The sequence below is a fragment of the Oryctolagus cuniculus genome, chromosome X, assembly GCF_964237555.1.
Source record: "Oryctolagus cuniculus chromosome X, mOryCun1.1, whole genome shotgun sequence".
In the NCBI taxonomy this organism is placed as follows: Eukaryota; Metazoa; Chordata; class Mammalia; order Lagomorpha; family Leporidae; genus Oryctolagus; species Oryctolagus cuniculus.
In genome coordinates this window covers 83,278,845-83,302,647 of record NC_091453.1, presented here as the reverse complement: position 1 = coordinate 83,302,647, position 23,803 = coordinate 83,278,845, and the positions used below count along the sequence as shown (strand labels likewise).

At 36.0% G+C, this 23,803-nt stretch overlaps 1 protein-coding gene across 2 annotated transcripts in view; it reads right to left on the bottom strand.

The window, feature by feature from the left end:
* AMMECR1 (AMMECR nuclear protein 1) overlaps positions 1-23,803 on the bottom strand; it is a 131,221-nt gene that overhangs the window by 14,403 nt on the left and 93,015 nt on the right. For both annotated transcript variants that reach the window (XM_002720194.5, XM_002720195.5), the window contains one exon: positions 8,853-8,967. In XM_002720194.5, coding sequence (XP_002720240.1) covers positions 8,853-8,967 — 115 coding nt within the window. The remainder of the gene's footprint in view (positions 1-8,852; positions 8,968-23,803) is intronic.

Genomic DNA, 23,803 nt, shown 5'->3' with positions numbered 1-23,803 from the left:
TGAAAGCAAATTTAACATAGAAGAGGAAAAAAACTTCACACTTGGACCTACTCTTAAGTATATCCTCTTGACTATTTTTTGGTCAAGAAACATTAAGATTCTAATTAGAGTGTGATATCAATTTGTACAGATCCTAATGAGCCACTTCCACCAAATCTGCTACTATCAAAATAATTTGGGATTCCAGATTATTTACATTTGCTCTTCAAATTCCCATAGTCATGACTATGCATCACTTCAGTCCAACCACCAATCTTAGAAGCAGGTCTGAAGTTCTGAAAGTGTCCATCTGATTAACGTGATCCCTTCAGAATCTAGCCAAATTTTAAATGCAAAAAAACAGTGTTACTACAATTCAGCTTGTTTTTCTGGTAATTAAAAAGTTTATTTATACATCTTATTTATTTGAAAGAGAGAGACACACACAGAGAAACTCCCATTCACTGGTTCACTTCCCAAATGCCTGCAACACTAAAGGCTGGGACAAGCCAAAGCTAGGAGCTGAGAACCCAGTCTGGGTCTCTCATGTGGGTGGCAGAAACTCAACTACTTGAGCCATCATGTACTGCCTCCCAGAGTGTGCATTAGCAGGAAACTGGAATTGTAAGGTTCTCAAACCCAGGCCCTCTGACACTGGATTCCAAGGGTGAGCTTAACCTCTGCGCCAAATGTCAGCATTTGTTTTTACTTTTATAAACCTTAAAATCTATAAAAATGAATTTTTCTGTTTATAAAATACAGTACATATGTATTACCAGAAAAAAAAAAACTCTTTAGAAAAGTATAAAGGAGAAAATAAAGATGACCTGTAATTCCTACTATGACCTAGAGTTAGCTCTTACTTTGGTAACTTAAAATATTTTTCTCCTGAACCAACTGGGATACCACTAAGAACCAAATATTAGGTTGTTTTTATACATTATCAGGAACTGTATTTACTAGCTCCTGTAGCTGTCCTTGGTTTGAAAAGCAGAAGAAACATAATCACAAAGGATAATTGATTTCAAAGTCATTGCTTGGACATAAGTAACCTTTAAGCATGTTCTGATGTAAAAAATCTGCTTCATATCTACCTCAGCTGAAGAGTTTTTTTTCACTGTTGTTATTTTGTGAAAACAACTGCAAAGGTTCCCTTGACCAAAATACATATGTATTGTCCTTTCCCCAAATCCCTGCAAATTAGTCACCTTTAGCTTAGAAATTAGTGCAGTCTCCATGGACCAATTCTTGGCTTTTGTAGAGCTTACCAAAGGACCAATTAGTGCTCAGCATGTTTGGCACACCCCTAACCTTTTTGAAGCTCACAGGGCAATTAAGGAAAAAAATTCTCTGTAATGATTAATTATAATGAGTATTCCATAAAAACTGAACATCCTGAAGCTTCCCAAGGAAAGTTCGGGCAACACAGGTGACCTTTAAATAAAAAGCCTGCTTTTCATCAAAAGTTAGAAAAATGCATTCCTACCATTTTTTAAAAAAGGAAATGGGAGAGGGAATTTACTCATAAGAAAATGAAAGTTGTGAAATTTTCTCAAAATCTAGAGAGGTAACTTGCTTTACTTCCCAAAGGGTGCATTGAAAACCACCTCTTGGCAAATCGACCAAATTGCAATAATAGTGGTAGCCAGGAAAGAAACTAAGAAAACTACTTTTCAATTTAGAAATATATATTGAGTATCTGACTCAATATGGTTAAAACAAGTCTACAAAAGAGATTCCTACTAAAAAGTTACCTGTGGGTTGAATTTATGTAAATGAATTAATCTTAAAGTCAAGAGAAAGACAATGAAGAGACCCAAATAGTGAGTCCATCTGGAAAGTGAACTTCATTTAGATGTAAATATGTTATACTGACTTAAAACAAGGGATGACAGAATAATACAATAGGGGAATTCAAGGCTTAGAATATTTTTCTTCCTAAAGAGAACTGTTTTGTAAAAAAAGAAATCTAGAATGTACAGTTTTACAAATTGGATTTTCATTTTTGTTGCCTACAGTTTGAGTTGACAATGTCAATTTTAGTGATCTCTTCTTAGGACATCAAAATGGCTAATGGTGACTCACTTTCTGGATGTAATATGAAACAAGCCATTTTAAAAAGTCACAGAACCACAATCTGTCAGAGCTCAAAGATATCTTAAATATTACCTAGTCCAAATTTTCAGCTTCCTGGTGAAGAAACTGGGGTCCAGAAAGGTCACAAGCTGGGCAATGGCAGTAAGGAACAAACCCAAGTCTCCTCACTCTCCAAAGTCAGCACTCTCTTTATTAAAGACTGGGGATACATACACACACACACACACACACACACACACACTGTACATAAAACAATAGTCTATAATGGGACTTCTAGGAAAGAGTCAGGAAAAGTTTGTGGATCCTGAGAGAAGAAGCAAGAAAGCTTTCCCCCACCAAAAAACACACTGAGAGGGAAACAGGAAGCAACTGGAGGAAACCTGAGAATGAACTAAGGGGCCCATTTCATCATGGATACCAATAGCTAATGCACATGTGGATGCATTCAATCACCTTCTAAGAAGTTAGTTTACTTTTTATGTTTTGCTTCCTTCCTAGACTTTGGCACACAGCAAGTTCTTCCTAGAGAACCAATCCTCCATTGCACTTCAAAACATACTTGAAGTAGGGCATAAAAACAAAGACTAAATTATTGTAATGATAGTGATATCTTATACAAAAATCTCAAGGTCCCTGGGAAAATACATAAAAAGCATTTTATATATGGCCCATTTTAAACATTGAGAGAATCTTAAAAGAAAGGGAAAACATGGTGCATATCGTAGTTGGGAAAAAACAACCAAGGTAGAAAAGAGAACATATACAACTAGAAGTCATTTCACTTGGTGACTTTTATGAGTCATGCTAGCCATCTGGGTTTGAATGGGAACTCTGTTCTTAGTGGCATATTAAGAGATTAAAAAAAAAGTAAACCTTTAAGGGGGTAGTGAGAGTGAAAAGGAAAACATTAACTTCTAAAATATATGGGAGATAATGATGCTAGCCAATTTATTCATCTCATCTGTTTACTCTCATGAAGGTTGTTACAAAAGTGCTCTATTATTAACTGCAAAGGAACACGTCAGAAACGGAGCTGTGATCACTCAAGAGGTGTGCTTTAGAGGTTGCTTTTAAAGTGAAGTGCAGATTTCTGAGTACCAGAAGGCTCACGTACAATGACGGATGCTTTGGTACTTTAGGGACTGAGCGAGCCTAAGGGTCTAGCTTTATAGTATAGGGAAAGATATTCGGCATTACACAAGAATCACGCTGGCCAGCTCTACTCAGCAAAGGCTGATTCCATGTAATTGTTGTATGCCAAAAAGGAACAATCTGTCTTAGGACCACAACGCATTGCCCAAGTGACGCTATATAGACAAGGGAGGTATCAGTGATCCAGGGACTAGATATAGAAAAAAAATGAGTCATAGTTCGTGAAAACGTCATTAATCTACTGAAATATGATCTAAGGGTCTACTTCAGAGTACAGAAAATGTTTCCTCCTCATGTCTTCAAATGATCTTTTCTGCAAAATGCGAAAGTACAAAATGGTTGACTAAAACTTAGGCAATATTTTGATTTCTGTCAGTAAGTTGCTACAATAGCTCCTACAAAGTCACTAGTAGCATACTTGCTATACAAGTTCTTCTACAAACAAAAAGCTTATTCATTTATACCCTGAAAATGAGAAGCAATGAGATGACACACCTAGAACCACTCCTCAAGTCAAACTCCACACATTATAATGCCATTGGTCTTTATATTCCTTCAGATTTTTTAAAAGGAAAAATGGCTCTAAAAAGTTTACAAGTTCTAGGCTATATGTTATTTTGGAGGGCTTCAACGTACAGCAGGAGCTTTTTTTTTTTTTCTAAAGTACCACATTTGTCAATCATCTTGTCATTCAGAATTGAAACATGCTATTGATTGAAGAAAACAAAACAGTTTTGCAAAGTTTGTGTGTGTCTTCAAACACATGATCATATTGGATTTCTAACTATGGGAACAATTTTCCTCATTTAATAACCATTTTAGCCTTGCAGGTATATATTCCAATTTATCAGTTAATGAATATTTTTCCAAAATTATTTGCTCATCATCCTTCTCATATCTCCCAGGGCAATAAAGGAGAGCGTGATGTGGGCAATGATTATCAATTCACATAAGGACAGTGCCACTACTCCGATTTGTTTTTCCAGTCCTTTGTGGATGGCTTTTTTGTTTTAAATGACTACTCAGATTCCTTGACAGGCTACCTATAGACACTAATTTTAAACACTATTTTGAGGAAATAAGACATATGGAAGCATTTCTGATCAGTCATCAATTCAACACTGACTTGAAATTAATTACATCTACTTGTGAAATCATTTATCAAACATTCTTCATATTATCAATGAGAGGCTCTCTAGCCCCTAAAACAAACTCTCAATTAAATCCTACTTTCCTACTAACTTCCACTATAAAATTAGAGACATGTTACCAAAGGAGAGTTCCAGAATAGACTGAACTAAAAACTTTGGATGAAAGGCAGTAAGATGGTAGGTAGCCAGCACTGTGGCAGTTCATTTGTTTCTTGATCATCTGAAAATCAGGTAGCTATTAGCACCAGTCACGTCCCTCATCCTCATGACTACAGGGATGTCTCTCTTGTTAGGGAAGTTACCTATATCTATGCTTTGGGACATATAGACTTGGCCCTCTTCCTGCATTGATCTGGGTATTTTTGTCCCTTTAATTGGGAATTCTAGTGCAGTAACACACTTTACCAATGGGGGTCAACTTTTAAACTATACTTATCTCAGAAAAACCTTATGTTAGAAACTTCTACTTATACAAAATGTATTTGTTATCTTCTGTTTTAAAATTCTCTGTAATAATCTCCTTGTTTTTCCCTGTGACATAAACATATAGGAGTTTACATTTCAGGTTAAAATTAGATACTTATGGTGAATAGAATATTTTATTCTTGGAAGAAAAGTTGTACCTATTTGACAGTATGAAATTTCACAATGTGAACCATATAGTATTATACTGAATATTGACTTCCCAAAAAAAGAAATTTACATTACAAATAGTTACCTTACATAAAAAGATAAACCATAAATACATATTTTCCCATCATCTTATTTAAATAACCGTATATTCAATGTGTTCTCAGTTACATAACCAAATATGTAGATTTATTGATACACAGATACAGATAAAGAAGGAAAAGAAACAGAATGATCCCCCAGTTGTCATGGACAATTGGCTCCAATTGGCTCCAGGATGCCCCCCCAAGTCCAAAAATGCTCGAGTCCCTTGTATAAAATAGTGCCATATTCATATATAACCTATGTATAGCCTCCCATATACTTTAAATTGCTGCTAGACTACATATAATATCTAATACAATGTAAATGCTAGATAAATAGATGTTGTATTATCATATTGTTTAGGTAGTAAATGTCTGATTATGTCTGGTACAAAGTCAATTTTTTTCTTGAATAGTTTTGATGCCCAGTTGGTTGAATCTGTGGATACAGAACCCACAGATAGTAAGGTTCTGACTGTATTCCAAAATATTAACAGTAGTTATCTCAGAAGGGTGCAATTAGGAAAGACTTGCATTAATTTATACTTTTTGAATTAAAAATATTCTTTAACAAATTAAAATCATTACCATGGACAGTCAGTGTGAGAGTGTGTGTGTGTGCGCATGTGCATAAAATTTACATTCCATTTTTTACTGTGATAAAATACACATAACAATTTACCACTTTAATGATTTTAAGTTGTATGACTCAGCGGTGTTCAATACATTCACAGTGCTGTATAACCACTGCCAGTATTCCAGATGTTCCAGAACCTTTTCATTTACTGCAAATGGAAGCCCTTTGTCAGGCAAGCATTTACATCCATTCTCCTCTCTTCTCTAACCCTTGATAACCACTCATCTTTTTATCTCTATGGATTTTCTCATTTTGCATATTTCATATAAATAGAATCATAAAGTATATGACCTTATGTTTTGGGTTCTATTAATTAGCATAATGTTTTCAAGGCCCATTCATGTCATAGTATGCATCAGTACTTAATTTCTTTTTATGGTCAAATAATATTCCTTCGTATGGACATACCATATTCTGTTTATCCACTCATCTATTGATAAACACTAGGTTTGAGTCTACCTTCTGGCTGTTGTGAATAGAGCCTGTGTGTACAAGCTTTTGTGTGAAGATCTGTTTCCAATTCTTTTGGGTATAAACCTAGGAGTAGAATTCTATCAACATATCATTTTTTAAAAAAAGGCTTTTAATTCCACTTTGGCATTTTGTTTTTAAAATAAAGCTTTTTCAGAATTATTAAGAATAATTCATAGAATATAATTCTCATAATACCATTTCATTTTCAATCACGATGGCACACTTTAAAAGACCAAGCCACATTCTTATACTTAAAAATATAATTTTCAAGCTTCTCTTTGGGAACAAATTTCTCTTATGCCAAATACTTGAAACAATGATGAACTGAAAAGGACAGCCTCTTTTTCTTAGTATAAACCACTCCAGCAGTACCTAGCTCATATTTGAACATTTATATAATAAAAATACAAAAAAGTTTTTTTTTCTTTGCTTAACAGGAGTCACTTAACAGATACCAACATTTAATATATTAAATATACAATACCACGTGGAACTAATATAGAATATTCTAGAAATTCAAGCTGGCAGATGGTGATCAAAGAGGATAAACACACCCTGAAAGTACATAATACTAATTCTTAAATGCTTTATTCCCCAGCCCCCAAATAGGAAAGTGATAAATTTCATGAACACAAAAACCCAACAGTATCAAGGTTAATTTTAGCTACAGACAGTGCTTGAACTGAGCTAAAAAGATGATGGTGTACTTTGAGATTACTCATACCTATTTAACATCTGGTAGATTTTATCATTTTTCCTTCTCCCAAAACATGTACATACATTTATGCAATATGCATTCACAAATGAGCATGTACAAACATGCACCAAAACTGTTCTAACTCAGCTGATGCAACTGAGGGTAGAAATGTTTTGGAAGCTTGGTCATTCCCCCGATTTCGGACTTTTTTTCCTGTTATTACTTCTCCCAGTACTACACACCCAGCGCCCTACAATTTAGAAAGCAGAAATGAAATTCTGGCTACAGAAGAGGGAGGAAAAGCCTTAAAACAGTAAAAGAACAATTCAAACTTTATATTAATAAATAGGGGACATGACTTTAGACCATTCAAAAATAATGGAGAATATTTGAATATTGGAAAAAAATATGAACATAGAGAAAACAATCAAGTAGGAAATTTTTAAATCTATAAAAGGTTTTAGACATTCCAACTTTGCTAGGAGCAGCAATATCTATTTTATTTTATTTCTTTCTTCACAAAAATTCTAACATGTTTTCAAATCTGATAATGCTCTAAAAATCTCTGTCACAAAACCCTGAAGGAACTCTTTAATCCTACTCTCTGTAGAAAAGTTTTTAAATAGCTCTTGCATAACAACAACAATTTATATCATAGAAATTTTGTCAAATGAAGATTAACTTGGTAAGTATCTTAATTCTGTATATGGAAAACTGAATTGCAGTGGAGAAAATTGTCCAACGTCTCTCAAGGAATCAGGGCAAAGTCAGAAATTAAATTCAAGTCCAATTAACTGTGATGACAATGATCTGTCCATAAGGTAGGCAATCTCAGTTACCATGGGGGCATAGTCCTTCTAAAAGAGCAGAATTAAAACATGTTATATCATAATGACACACTAACGTCATTTATGATTATGAGACAAAATCCTATGCACAAGGGTATTTCACACAACTTGTGGAAAACTGAAATAAAAGGTAAGTTTATTTTGGTGCAAAAATTTTGGAATTCCATGCATAGTTTTTTTACATGTATTTTCCATGAACTTTTGGAAGACCTCTCATATACAATTGAATTCCCCTTGTTTGAATCTCATAACACTGATTTCTTCTTGCTTTATATATACATGTTCTCTCTGCCAGATTATAATACGCTTTATGGCAGGGAACAAATCTTACCACTTTTGTCCATGTAGCACACTGGCTAGAATACAGTAGGTATTCTGTAACATGGGTGTTATTTGTGTGCAAAATTTCATAAACCAATACCCAACTATCTTTTCCAAACCACCAAAGCAAACCATGGTGAGAACTGTTGAATGTCATTAACAAGCCAACTCCACATACTAAAGAATAATAAAAATATGATCAATACAGGCTACTCTGAAAATGCCAATGCACAGTTAGACCTGTATTTGCACCCCAGATATAGCCTTAATATTATTTGTTGTGTTTAAATGTATAAATTAAGGTAGCCAAGAATGAATCAGCATTTAACTCTAACCAACACTCTGCTATTGCCATGAGCTGATATTAGCAATTAGTATTTTATCCTAACTCTTGCTTCTTGTTTCTGAGATGTGTCTTTTGACCGCCTAATCATTTAGTAGCAGTCATACCAGAGTATACAAGACTGAGAATAAAATGAGAAATGAATTTCAGTCAATCCTCCTTACTACTTATTAACAGCTTTTATGAGGTACTCTGGTGAGGTAGTAAGATAGTAGAAGCCAAATTCAGCTGGGGATTGTAACAACACATGGTATGATGCCCTGAAAAAAAAAAAAAAGCTCCTTTACTTGTATCTCATGGTTCAGTGGTGAGGTTTCTTTGTGTTGCTATCAATCTCTATTACAATAATGAATCAGACAAAAAAGTTATTTTCTGGGTCTACTTTTTAACATCTACTGAGGAGTTACTTTAATGATTTTCAAAATTTTCTATCATCTTACCTCCCAGTCCAAATAATCACAGACATCTTCAAAATTAGTGAGCAGAGACACTGAGCAGAAAAGCCGTGGCAGCTCGTCCCTTGTCATTGGGGGGAAACGGCTATCTTTAAGGGCACTGTTGAAAACAAAGCAAACATTAAAACAATCACTGAGTATGAAATTTCCTAATGTCAAATGCAGATGATCATTTTAAAAAGGTAGGAGATTATAAAAGGATGAGTAAGTTGTCAAAAGTGCCAATAATTTTCAATTGTGTTCAGAGTTCTAAAGATTAGAAGTCATTTTTTTTTTCATTTAATAGATTGTATTGGCCAGCCAATCCTGAGATCACTTCAGTTGTGGAGTAAATGATCAGTTATATTTCCTATATAGCCATCTGCTGATGTCTTTCTCTGTTATTCACAGAATCTGAGAATAATTTTTATCTTACTTTTGAGAAGAAAATCCAGACTAGTAGAAACTTGTGGGAAGACTTTTAGATCTAGTACTGGTAGGAGGATATATGTATACTTTTAACAGATTCCTTTTTAAAAAGGTTATAGTAAGTTGGCCATTTACCATAGAATAGCATTCAAAAGAGTTCAAAAAAATCAAAATTTCATTTTCCTCAAGCAAAAGAAAAAAAAAACAAAGAAAATGAAAATAATCATGGACATTATGGACTAAAAATACTCAAAAGGATTTCAGGTCCCCTATAAAGGACAATGTAAGATATGAGTCAAAAATTTTGAATCCACAGGAAATAGGGCTAATCTAAGCAAAAAATTATGATTAGAAAAAAGATTATGATTAGGAGACCCTTAATCACATCAATGGATTTTTGAGTACATCATTCTGAGTACATCATTTGAGTACATCATTCTGATTGGATCCTATAATCAAGTGTAGTATATCACAGTGCCAAACTCTAGGAAAACCTGCTGTAAGGAACAAAAATGTTGGAAGACCATAATGCTTACTGCAACAGACAGGGAACACACATGCACACACACACAGAGGCACTGCATGTTCCATGTATTTTTATAAGAAACCATTTCCTGGTCAAGAAAGAGAAACACACTTCCAGTTGCTCACTTTATTAATGGCACTATGGGCATTCACAAACATCCATGTTCAAATGTCCTATACAGAAGCCAGGGTTAGAAAAGGTGTTCACAGATTAATCCTTAGAGGTTAGAAACTTAGATGCTACAAACAGCTTGGATCATAACAAAGTCCCGTGGCCCTTGGAAATGAATTAACTCCTTTTTCATTGACTTTCTTATTGCTGAATTTTCTTTTTTATTTTTTGTCTCATTCTTTGTATTCTGAAAGTCACCCATTGTGTTTATATTTCCAATGCATGTTGGTTCTCATTGTACCTCACTATACAAAGGACAATGGTTATGGGAAGATGTAGAAATGTTATATATTTTTAAAATATAAATGTTTTTCCCATTGAAAGAGTTAAGATTAACCAAGAAACCTGGGAAATTTGTGATAACTCATACTGTGAGAACAGCATTTCACTATTTCATACCTTAACAACATAAATTTCCTATGGTTTGGCTTCTTTTATTTTCCTACTGGCAAATAAAGTTTAAAAAATATTTTCAAGTTCTCATTCAAAGCCAAGATAAAGACACATGTCTGTGTGTTTAATCCCCAAGCCCACCAACACACACACATATTGGAGGGAAATTCTAAAACATAGACCAGAAAATCTCATGAATAAAATATAGGCCAGGAAAAAAACCCCAAAAGCCCAAAGACCAATCACATCTTTAGTTTTCCTGTTAAAAAGAAAAAAAAAAAAAAAACAGGAAAAAACAGCTTTATATATTAGAATATAAAATGTAATTTTTTAGAGTTATGGATTTTTAAATTGTGGTAAAATATATATAACATAAAATTTAGCATTTTAAATACTTTTTAAGTCACAGTGCTGTGCATTTAAGTACTTTGTGTTGCTGGGCACTCATCACCACTCACCATTTTGTCATCATCCCCAAGTGAGATTCTGTACCATGAACCACTATCTCTCTGATCCTCTTTTCTCCCTAGTCCTTGGCATAAAATGTACTTTAAATACACTTTTGTATTCCCAAATAGTCACAGTAACACAGTCACTAATGTTTTTATATATAACATTTTATTGCAATATAATTCACATATCATACAATTCACCTTTTTAATGTACATAATGCAATGGTTTATGGTATATTCCCAGAGTTGTGCAACCATCATTCATTACTCAATATTAGAACATTTTCATCATCCCACAATGAAACCCCTTATTCATTAGCAGTCACTGTGCATTCCTTCATCCCCTGCCCCTAACCTGGAAAGCACTAATCTGCTTTCTGTTTCTATGGATTTGCCTATACTGGATGCTTTATAAATATGGAATCATACAATAAAATTTCCTCCTGTGACTGGTCTCTTTGATTTAGCATGTTTTTGAGCTTTCATCCATGTTGTAGCACGTATTGGTACTGTATCCTTTTTTTTAAGATTTTATTTATTTATTTTAGAGGTAGAGTTATAGACAGTGAGAGGGAGAGACAGAGAGAGAGGTCTTCAGTCTGCTGGTTCACTCCCCAAATGGTGCCAGTGGCTGGAGCTGAGATGCTCTGAAGCCAGGAGCCACGAGCTTCTTCTGGGTCTCCCACATGGGGGAAGGGGCCCAAGCATTTGGGGCCATCTTCTGCTGCTTCCCCAGGCCACAGCAGAGAGCTGGATTGGAAGAGGAGCAGCCGGGACTAGAACTGGCATCCCAGGGATGCTGGCACCACAGGTGGAAGATTAACTTACTGTACCACAGTGCCAACCCCCACTTCATACTTTCTATTGCCTAATAATGTCCCATTGAATGGATATACCACATTTTGTATACACTTATGAAGAAACAGACATTTTTGCTATTTCCACTTTTTGGCTATTGCTTAAGTTTTAGTTTGGATACATATCTTCATTTCTCTTGGGTGGATAACCTGAGTGGGATTCCTGGGTCATAAAGGTAATTCTATGTTTAACTTTATGAGGAACCAATAAATGGCTGACCATAATGGCTCTATGATTCTACATTCCCATCAGCTGTGTATGAGGTTTCCAGTTTCTCCACATCATCACCAAGGTTTATTATTGTCTACCTTTTTCCCTCATGTTATTTGAGAAAGAGTGAAAGAAAGGGAGGGTGGGGGGAGATCTCATATCTACTGGTTCACTTCCCAAATTCATGTAACAGCTAGGGTTAGGCCAGATAGAAGCCACCAGGAACTCAATCTGAGTATGTGATGTGGGTGGCAAGGATCCAAGTGTGTAAGCCATCATTTGCTGCCTTCCCAGGGTGGACACTGTATCAAAAGCAGAGCTGGGACTCAAATCAGACATTCTGATATACGATGCTGGCATCCCAAGTGGCATCTTAACTGCTGTGCCAAATGCCTGCCCCTATTGTCTGTCTTTTTTATTATACTGCTAGGTTCCCATTAATGAATTACTCTATCTCCAGCTCTAGCTTTTTCATCAAAGCAATACACATGCTGAAGTCATCATACAGTTAATTTCTCAACACTTTGAAGCTAGTTATCATTGTGTTTATTTTCTAGCAAACCCAGGAAAGGTAAATTGTAGCTCAGGGCAATTCAAACTTTTTCAATGCATTCTTCAAGTATCCTAAAATGTAACAGGATCAGGCTAGCAAGCTTTTCATATACTATGGAGCTTTGTTGCTCATTCTAAGCTTTGAAAACCATAGAGAATGTTTAGAATAAGGAGTTAAGTGGGAATGTGCTAGCACAGGTAATAGGAGAAAGTGACAAGATGCCTCCCCATACCAAGATTCAGATGTACTGACTTCAAAGCTCTGAAGTAGGAAAGGCCCGTCAGTCATGACAGTAGTAGTCTGATTTCACAGAAACTCTCAGATAAGACTTTCAATTCTTGCATTTGCCATCTAACTCTAAGGAAGTTTTCATCAAACTTACGAGCATAGCATTCCAAAGGGTAGGAAGCCTTCAATATCACTAAATGCAAATTCCTAGGGAAAGGAACTAGCAGTGAAAGCCTAGCAAGGATTTAGGGGATTATAAAAAGATGAAAATGCAGCTGGAGACTGACCTCAGAGCTGCCAGGCTGGTGTGGATAGCTGATAAACAAGAGGATTCAGCTTTCCTCAGCCTCACTCCCGTTAGGATAATGGAATGTGCCATGGTAAAGCTGAGCCATTACAGAGGATACTTCAGTTTGGAGTTGGGCAATGACTTGCTTGAGGTGATGTGACACAGTTAAGTTACTGACAAAGGTGAGGCTACAACCCAGGTTTTCTGACTTAAGATTCGCACCTTAGTCCAAAATTCTTTCTAGTATTTACTACCTTAGTTTTCACCTTTGAATGGATTATTTCATTAAATTTCAAATTAAATCCTTGCCTTACTTGGCAATTCTGAGCTCATAGCTTCAGTGCCTCTGCCTAAAGATGATAAACAATAATTCAATAGCATTCATTATAGCCAAAGGGAAAATACAGCCAGACTTCCTGTCTATTGGACATTTTCAGTAGAAAGGATTTTTAAATATTAATATCATCCATGGAAAGCATTTTATAACAAAGTAGTGCCTGCCAATTTAAATTCTAGGCAGTCTAAGGAACTCACAAGAGGATACTGTAGTAAATCCTTATGAAATTCTCTTTGCTAGAATAGGAAGCCACTTTCTAATGTTTAAATATTGCTAGGGAAAACAAAACACTCATGTACAAAATCAGCGGGCTGCTCCATCATCCATATGATGGATGAGAAAGGTTTAAACAACAATTGAATTTACATATCATATTCAAATATATTCAATTCAAACTGGCACCTTCCCAAGAATACACTTCACCTAATTGAGAAATAGCATTAACATCTGTCAAAGTTAATATCTAATGTTAAATAGCACTTTAATGAAAATGAACATTTTAGTAAAGAAATTGAGAGCTGAGTTCACAAAGAATCAAAGGATTTGTGACAGTGCCTGGAAACTATGCTAAAAAGAAAAAAAAACAGCAGAAAAGAGACAAAAGCTTATATGTTACAGGACTGATCATAATCATTATAGCATGCAACAGAAATGATTTAACTGAATCTGTCTAGTCATTCACTCACTTGTTCATTTACTTTCTGAAACACTGATGATCTTAATTGGTTAATCAGTGGAATGTTACCAAACTGCGAGGGGCTTCACATTACATGCAATCATTTTTTCAGGACAAGGAAGTACTTAAACCAAAATTAAAAATCTCTGTTTGGAAAGGCGAAGAGGAGCAAATCAAGAACAAATTAGCTTTTTTTTTTTTTTTTTTTAAAGAATTTTTCATGAAGGGGTTTCAACTATCAGGAAATTCCATATCCTGCCATTCCCAATCAGGGCTTCTGGAACAGAATGTACACGTGGCATGTTTGAACCCCAGAAACTGAGAGGACTGGAATCCCAAACCCACATTTGAAAAATTACCCATAACCTCTCTTTCTCATTAAGTGGCAATTTTAGCTTCCCAGAACTCAAGAAATAATGGGCACAAAACAAAATGCAAAAATGCGACTATTCATCAAACCTAAGGGTAGAAAGGAACAACAAAAGACACAATTATGGTTAAGGAAGGTAGGGAATCTTTTGGTGAGAGCTGTGAGTCAAAAGACAATTTTCAATTGTAAGCCTTATGTACCATGTTACTAAATTGGGAAATGTTTTTCCCTTTACCCTTATAAATACAACCTACTTGCTACTCAGCGAACATGAACACTTATTAATTTCTATATAGATAATTTGTAGGAAATAGATGAAACTAAGGGCTAGAACAAAAGAAGGTAGAAAGGAGGGAGAGAAAAAGTATGAATATACAAAAAGAAAAAGCAAGAATCAGAAAAAGAATTTCCAAAAACGAAGGACACCTGAAAAGGGCTCAAATAAAGACACAACAAAGGGACAAAGAGAGAAAACGAGAGAGAGAGAGAGAGAGAGAGAGAGAGAGAGAATAGACAATTAAGAGAGAGAGGGAGATAAAGGGCATAGGTTCAGTGTGTTTTGATATATATTCTTTGGCTCCTATGCTATGAGATTCACTTAGGTTTCAGAATGTTATCGCATACTGCCTTCTGATTAGCTTAAAGTTCATGAATTGCTCTAATCTTGAATTCTTAAAAGCCTCTGCTCTCTATGAGATAACCATAGCTGCCCACCAGGAGGGGAAAATATTCTTTGGGCTGCAAGCTGTGATGACCAGAGCAGTAGCTTCGGAATTTGCCTCCTAGGCTATGAGTTCCTCCTCTCTAAATTAGAGGAATGGGTTGTGAATTTGATTTAGTGGAACGGAACTAAAATCAGAGAATACAAGATACATAAAGAAACAGATGGTTAAATGTTTGTGTGTATGGCAAATATTTCTCATTTTCCTCTATATTATGTCCATGTAATATTTTCTCTGCAGTTTCTAGATTTAATCTTGTTTTTAGAAATGAACTACTAGAAACCATTTTTGTTTGAATTATTTTTTTTGATGGAAATATTTTAAAATGTAGTTCACCACAGTAAAATAAGCACAATTCTCTTTATGACTCAGGTTCATCTTTAAGACTCAATATGGCCTTGGGTTATTCATTACTATACACAGTGAGAACAGTGCTTTCATGGGCTTGGCATGAAAAAAAACCTGTGTGGGTTTGGAAAACAGATTGTGTATGACCGCTAACAATTTCTTGGGAAATTTGAAAACATGAGATTGCCTCTACCTTCAAGAGGCTATTAACACAAAAATAACCTGACATAGACTTGCAAAGTTTCCACATATCTCATCCTTCTCTCTAAGTTACTATAAAACTGAATGAATCACCTCTTAAAACTGAACTGGAATTTAGAAACCTTGTCTACACAACCCTGAATGAGTATTATTTCCTGAGGACCATGATATAACAACAGTTCCCTGTGATTTACTGCCAATAAATACAGCTTCTAATATACAAACCTGAAGTCATCATTAACACATGAACACTATTTCACAGTTCTATAGGACACAGCACAGTAAAATGGTCCAGAGTATTGGAGTCAGACACATATACATCTGCAACCTGGCTCCATTATACACTAGCTGTGTGACATTTAGTCCTATCTTAACCTGTGGCAATTTCTGTTTCCTCATCTACAAAATGGAGATAATAATAATATCTACCTCACAGAGTTACTGTGACAATTAGTTTAAAAAATGAAAATTGTATAAGTGCCTTGCATACATTCAGGGGTGAGGAACCTTGTTTCTGCCAAGGGTCTTTTGGATATTTATAACGTCATTTGCAGACCATACAAAATGATCAACTTAAAAATTAGACTGCTATAGATTTACTGAATTTTGAGTGCTGTCTGTGGTTGCGTTGGCAGGGCCAGACCAAATGATTTTGCAGGCCTTAGACAACCTGAGGGCCAGACACTCCCCCTGCCCCCACTAGATGCTCAATAAGTAGTGGCTAGTAAAGAACTTTGATCATCAGTATATTTGGTAGGTTCATGCCTACAGGTCTGCCCCATATCATGGCTCTGGTGAAAGGAAAGGAGCCACAGGACTGAGACTGACTTGTCAACTGTGCTGTGGGAAGATGCAAATTATCTCCTCTAGAAATGCAATGTAGCCCATCTTAGAGGATAGCAGTTCCCGTTCTAGGTTTTGGCATCTCTGAGAAGCCATCATTTCAGTATTTAAATCTTCAAAATATTTACTAAGCACCTGTTAAATGATTCTTATTATACAGTGAGTCATGGAGGATATAAAAATACCAGTTGAGCATCCCAAAACCACACATCTGAAATCCAAAACTTTTTGTGTACCAGTGTCACAATAGTGCGCTTTGGATTTCCAAATTAGAGATGCTTAATCAGTGAAGTCTATGCAGATATTCCAACATCTGAAAAATTCCAAAGTCTATAATATTTCTGGTCCCAAACACTTCAGATAAAGAATACATAACCTGTAGTAAATCACAAAATAATATATGGCTATGTGTAAAACACTTGTTAAACTCATATATTCCATACTATTGGAATGCTGAGAGAAATGATCAGATTATATTAGCTCCTTTTTCTGAGAGATTTGATACTGTTATTGGTTTACAGTTACCAACTGATCTAGAATTGCAGGTGAATTTATGCAAACAAAATGTGTACATATTTTCTCCATAAAAAATCTACTATTATCAAATAAGGTGTGTGTTCATTAAGAATTTCCATTATCCCATTGGTATGCCCTCATATGTTGCTGTTTACAAAGATTCATTCATTCATTCATTCATTCATTCATTTGGAAGAGTAAAAGAAAGAGAGAGGATCAGAGAGACAGACAGAGAGGTCTTCCATCTGCTGAGTCACTCCCCAAATATCTGCAACAGCCAGGACTGGATCAGGCCAAAGCTAGGAGGCTGGAACTCCATTTGGGTTTCCCAAGTACATAAGTCATCATCTTCTGTCTTCCCAGATGCATTATCAAAAGGTTGGATCAGAAGTGCAGGGGAGGGGGGGGACCTGATCCTAGGTACTCAGATATGGGATGTGGACATTTCAGGCAGTAGTGTAACCCACCATGCCACAATGCCTGCCCCTATATGTTGCTTTTATATACTTTCTTAGTTTCCCTGATTTTTAAACTCTCTAGCACAAACATTAGTCTTTTACTTTTATACAAGAAATGTTTATCAAGAAATTAAGCTCTCTAGATTGTGTTCAGTATGTTATCAATGGGCATCAATATATTATTCTCTATCCTACCAATTAAAAGGCAGCAAAACCATTAAAAACAAAATAAAATCTAAGAAGCAGACACCGAATAAGAGATGAGAGACTCAATAGGCAGGTAGCAACTATTTTCCTCATCTAAGTCAACAGTCTCCAAACTATTTCAATTGAGCATTCTTGTTGGTAGTATATTTTGAGCATATACCTCCAATGTAGACATATATCAAGTATATGCATGTACTACTATCAACAGTTAATATATCAAAGCATAATATGTACTCAGAGTCAGCTTTGTTGCTAAAGGCAGTAGGTATAAATCAAATAATTTTCTTGATAATTTCTTTCTTGTTTCACGGATGACATCTTGTCAAGTCTGATTATCTTAATTTTCACTTCTTAACTTAGCCAAATAAGTTAAAAGGTAACTTATAGTAGAAGTGTCAGCTAGCTCCACCATTTTCTTATATTACCCTTGTGCTTGCATTATTATCATCATCAACCCATTGTTCCTTTCCATCTTCTTAAGCTGCTTGTCCATTCTGCGTAAGTTAGTTTATCTAGCTTTAGCTAATCTACTTACAATTGTCAAAGGGTTTAAGGAGAGTCCTGCAAAGAAACTACAGGTTGAAGATAATATTAAGAACCATGAATCTGCTTGGCTAGGAACATGTAAGTTGAAATACACTGCAGTATTCTGAAAGTGAACCAAAGAATTGTGTCATTATCAACCTCTACCAAATGGTGGATTTTCCACTTTCCTCAGGGTCCCTCAATTATGTGACAGTGAGCCTGTAACACGAACCTAATGAGAGCAGCAGGGTCAGTCCAAATGTTATTGGTGGAGTTTAAATATTTTCTTGTGTTTGAGATGAAATGCTCATAAATGGAAATTTTAATATCTTAATCTCATTCCACAATGAATTACTTGAACAACCCCCTTTGAGGACTGCTAATCTAAAGCTCTTAATCAAACTATAGAAGGCTGATCTTAGTATAATGAAACATGATACTATGAGCAAAAGCAGCTTTAAACACCAAAGAGCCAATATCTGTTAAGCACCTACTATGAGCCAGGTGCTGCACATACATTATTTTGTTAAGTCCTCAAAACAACCCATTTTGTAGATGAGAAAACTGAGGTTCAGTGATGTTCAACAAATTAAAAAATTTATCAAATATCATAAAAATGGCTGGAAGTTGAACTCTGGACAGTCTGCCTCTACAGCCCATTTTCTTTCATAGCACCACTTCTAGATCCTCAGCAAATCAACATAAATGCATACACATTTAATCACTTAAAGGAATTTTTCCCCAATTAATGTTTCCTTTCACAGGGTTTATCTGAAGGCTGTAAGTATAAGTGTGAGAAGGTTCTGAAACTAAGATAAATAGTTCCTTTTTAGTGAAAGTATTATCTTATTTTTGTTCCCCTCTTTCTCTATTTTGGTGATTCAGAGCTGCTTCCATTGAAAAACAACTGTTTTATTGAAATTTAATAAGCCCTATTAGTGGGTTACTAAGCCTTCCCTTATTCTGAAGCCTTTCCATAATGTAAAATTTAATCTGTTGGAGGTCATAATAGAGTTACCAAAGTACTATGTTTTGGACATATCCATGATGGTGGGCCTGTTTCTTATTTTTAACTTTGCTTTTCTAATCTGACTGAATAAGCTCTCTAATACTCCCCACAATTTTTTTCCTTCCCTCTTTACATGGTAATCACATCTATAAATTCAATTCTGAGAACTGCAAGGCATATGTTATCACTCCTATGTGACATGTTAGGGTAGTTTAGTGACCTACTGGTTTATTGTCCTTTCTAAAAAGGATTGCCAGTCCTAGACGGTATTGTCTGTGGAGAGGCACCATGCTGGTTCTTATTATAACTTTGACAGATGTCACTGACTGGGTAGTAAAGGTAACAAATCAAAAGAGTGAAGTCAGACTTAAAGATGAGGAGGTAGGTTCTATGGTGCAGTGGGTTAAGTCACCACATGAGATGCCCGTATCTCATATCAGAGTGACTATAATGGAATCATGCTACCCTGTTTAGATCCATCTTACTGTTAATACATACCCTGGGTGGCAGCAGATGATGGCTCAAGGGTGGAGTTTCTGGATCCTTGCTTTGGCCTGGCCCAGTCCTGGATATTGCAGGCATTTGGGGAGTGATCCAATGGACCAATGGACAGAAAAAGTCTCGATCTCAATCTCTCTCTTACTCTCTCTCACTCTCCCCCCCAACCCCCCCCCTCCTTCTCCCTCTCTCCCTCTCGCCCCCTCGCAAATGCATGTTCTCACTATTGCTCTTTCAAATAAAACAAAAACTTAACAAGGTGCAAAATGAATGTATCAACTCTGTTGTACTAAAGAAGAGAGAAAGTGAGAGTGAGACAGTGGGGGTGGGGAGGGAGAGAGAGAGAGGAATCTGATCCCCCCCACCCTGTACCTTCATTGCAGTATTTTTTATCTTTATTCACTCCTCCTCCTACTCTCCCTTCTATATTCCGGAATTTTCCTCTTTTCTTTCCTGTTTCTACTTTAGTAAGGTAAAGAAGAAAGAACAGTAAAAGGTTGTGAAGGAAGGACATGAAAGAGAAGAATGGGAGTGTGGGGGAGAGAAGAGGTGATCACTAAGACAGCAGTATACAGCAGCCACCTCTGCTGCTTTGCAGCATGAGAACAAGGCTAAAAAGCCAGCTTGCTTAGGCAGCTTCATGTTCTCAGATTCTGCCTTTGGGTCAAGATGACCCTTTCTTTTTCTCTACAGGTTTTACTGTTCTATTTCAGTTTTCAGGGAATAGATGATGGGCAATGGGAACAGAGAAATGTACATGACCCACTACCTGTTTCTTTCTAGGGTTTTTAAGGTAACCCTGACAAGCACATGGGGAACTGGGAAGAAAAGCAGAATGTCTCATCTCTTCAGTCTGACTGCTTAACCAACAAATACCACGGAATTTTTTTTTCAATCTGTTTCTTGATCTGTGTACTTTTAAATAGTATATTTCTCTACAACTATAACTGCATGTCTGTTTTTAAGGCCTTTGCAATTTCCCTCACATTAACTGAAACAGAACTATTTTACATTTTTTACCACTCTATGATATTTTTGGGAGAAAGTTTCCTTTAAGTCACTCAGATCATCTTCATTGTATATAATTTTTCATATGTTCCAAAGTGTCTTCAGACCTTTTATCTTGCCTATACCTCAAAACTGCCTCCAAAAAGTAGTTAAACTAACATTACATCACACCAGAAACCATAGCAGGTGTCCCCTGAGAACAAGGCCTCCCAAAGCCACAAGGTCAACCAATGGGCAGAGCTAGATGTACAAGTGCACAGGGATTACTTAGTCTCTACCCTTCACTCAACATTTGGGGGAACTAAAAGCACAAAGTGATGTGCCTGAAGTCAAACAACTACTGACAGGCAGAGTTGGGACCATATGCTACCTCTCCTGACTTCCTTTGTCCACTCATCTACTGATCTTTCCATTATTCTTTTACATATTTGTAGAACAGCTCTGTCCTAATCCAATAATGCTTCAGAGCGGATGTTCAAGAAGCAAAGAGGAAAATGATGCCTCGGGGCACCAGGGAAAAGCTAGAACAATAAAACAGTGAGCTGCCCAGCATAACTCACCCTTGTCAGGCACCTGGCATTTGTCAGCATGCTGAAGCCAAGCAGAAGCGAGAAACTGAGCAGATAATGGTGGGGGAGCAGCAGAGCCCCCAGGACTGTGAGTGTGGTGAATGCAATATTCACTATTGCCATCCTTCGCATTTCTTATCCATTCCCTCCTCATCTCATTTGATTTTGACAGACTCCTAGGAGGGGTCTCTCTCAGTCTGACCTCATTTTGCTTTTCCTTTGCTCTTCTTACCTGTGGTCTATCCATTTCATCTCATCATTTCTTATTAGCTGATAAGCTTTTGTCATAAAGGGTAATTCCACAGAAAAGTTACACGTTTTAAAAATGGGTATTTAATTCCCTTTTATCAAACTCTAACAACTAGACAATCTGATTCTATTGTAAAAGCCATTGTATGTTCTGGCTGTGTGTATATAAATATGTCAAACTACAAGCTGGCCAGGGCAAGTTAACCTCAATGTTCATTTTCAAGTAAATAGCACAATGGTATGTGCAGATTCCGTACAGGAGAAAGATGTGGTTCTTGATGTACTAACACTGTTGAACTTTAATCCAACCTATGTTCCAACCTCTTGACTTGGAACAGATTTTGCTTTATTCCTTTCAACAAATATGTTTAAAATGAGCCTAATGAAGCAGAAAAACAGACTTTAACTCTTCATATCTTATTTAGTAATGCCTTAAGAAACTTAATTTTAAAAATCAAAGAAAAATTTTAGCTGAATAGTCCCATTCTATTACCATTAAAATTACTTAATTCTCCCATTGTAAAGATCCAATTTTGACTTTGTTTCCATGAGACAAGTATGTGGGGTAATAAAATATGCTGGAAAAGCTTCACAGTATGCTGGTAAAATAATAGCAACTGCTGATTCTGCACTATAGTACACATTAGGAAAACCACAATATATACTGAAAAGAAACAACATCATTTGGGGATGGAAAATGCGATGGATAAAACCATACAATTTAAACTGTCATGTGACAACAGCTCTGTCCCCCATACTGGCAAAACTTGCCATGAGTAAATGGTAGTCCTAATGAATATGCTGACTATGATCAATTTTGCTCACCTTTGTATACGCAATGCCTTCTTCACAGTAACTAGTAAATATTTAATGAATAAATTAAGATATGAAGGTATTCTCATATAGTCTCATATTTAATAAACATTTATTGGCAGCATAATAAACATGAAATGGTCCCATTGGTTATACTTTAATGGCCAATGTTCCTTTATATTCTAAATATCCTTTTATTTATCAACTAAAACTGTTCCACTGAAGTGTGTCTTCCCCTGTTTATATCTGTTAAATGCTGTTCATTTAGAAAGCAGTAACTGGTCTTTTTAGCCATTAATTAGATTATTGTGAATTTACAGTGCAGCATAGTTTGGCAACTTTTTTAAAATCTAAAACTCAAAGACTGCTATAAATAGATAATAATCTACTTCCATGATAGAGTTAGAGTTGCTTTGATCTCACAGGCCTTATCCTCCTGAGGAAAACACAGATGCTTTGCATCCTGATGGAGCTCAATGGCTTCTTATGTTTGTGGTGCTATTATCACTACTATTTTGTTATAATTTGAAACCTATAGGGACCTATTTTTATGCTTTTCACACCTTCTTATAAAGGGACATCTTATAAACTGGATGAATCCTAAGATATCAAGGGCAGGCACAGAAAAAAAATGCATAAGATACCATCGTTTTAAATGAACACAGGTCTAAAGGAAATCAGATATCAGTTTATAAATTCAGAAATCCTTTTTAAAAATGTGTGCCCAACGTTCCTGTTTTCCGCGGGAATTCAGGTTAATAAGCATCCAAGAGGGAAAGGGGGCTTGCTGAAAATGAACCATGACCCATGTGAAGCAGAGAGAATTATTTGGTTGGAGAAGGGCTGACTGTGGGGGCAGATGGGTGGGAATGGTACACATCTGGTTATGCTGCCAGAGCGTTTGTCAAGTAAGAGGTTCTTACAACTTACCAGGCTGATGGGGGTTAAAGTATTAGTATGCACCAGCATACATTCTCTCAATCACATTAGACTTTAAAATTCCAAGGTCTGGTTTGCCTTTTTACATGGAATAATACTGGTTTAGAATGCTGTTGAGAGTCTGCTCCACAAATCCGAGATAGCAGGTTATAACACCTCATATTCCTTTGCCACTGCCATGTCTTCTCCCTCTCTCATGTAGCTAAAAGCCACTTCTTAGACTTTTGTAAACAACATTAAGGAAATGGAGAGAATATTTTCTGTGAACTTAACTTTCCTGGAAATAATTATCAGTGATGGAAACAAACTCTTTGTAACAGAATAAAACCTCATTAATTTGAGCTTCACTATTTTAAAATTTGTGCTAATTCAAACAGACCTAGGCTGAAGATTTCCCTCAGTAAGTCTGGAAGAGAAGGGTCTGCTAAGCAAATCTACTCAGGAATTAAGCTCATACGGGAAGTAAATGACTTGCTTAAAGAGAACAAATCATTTACAGGACTTCAGAATCACCCACCTACAGGCACGGCACATCATCGTTAGGAATCTTTTGTCTATGT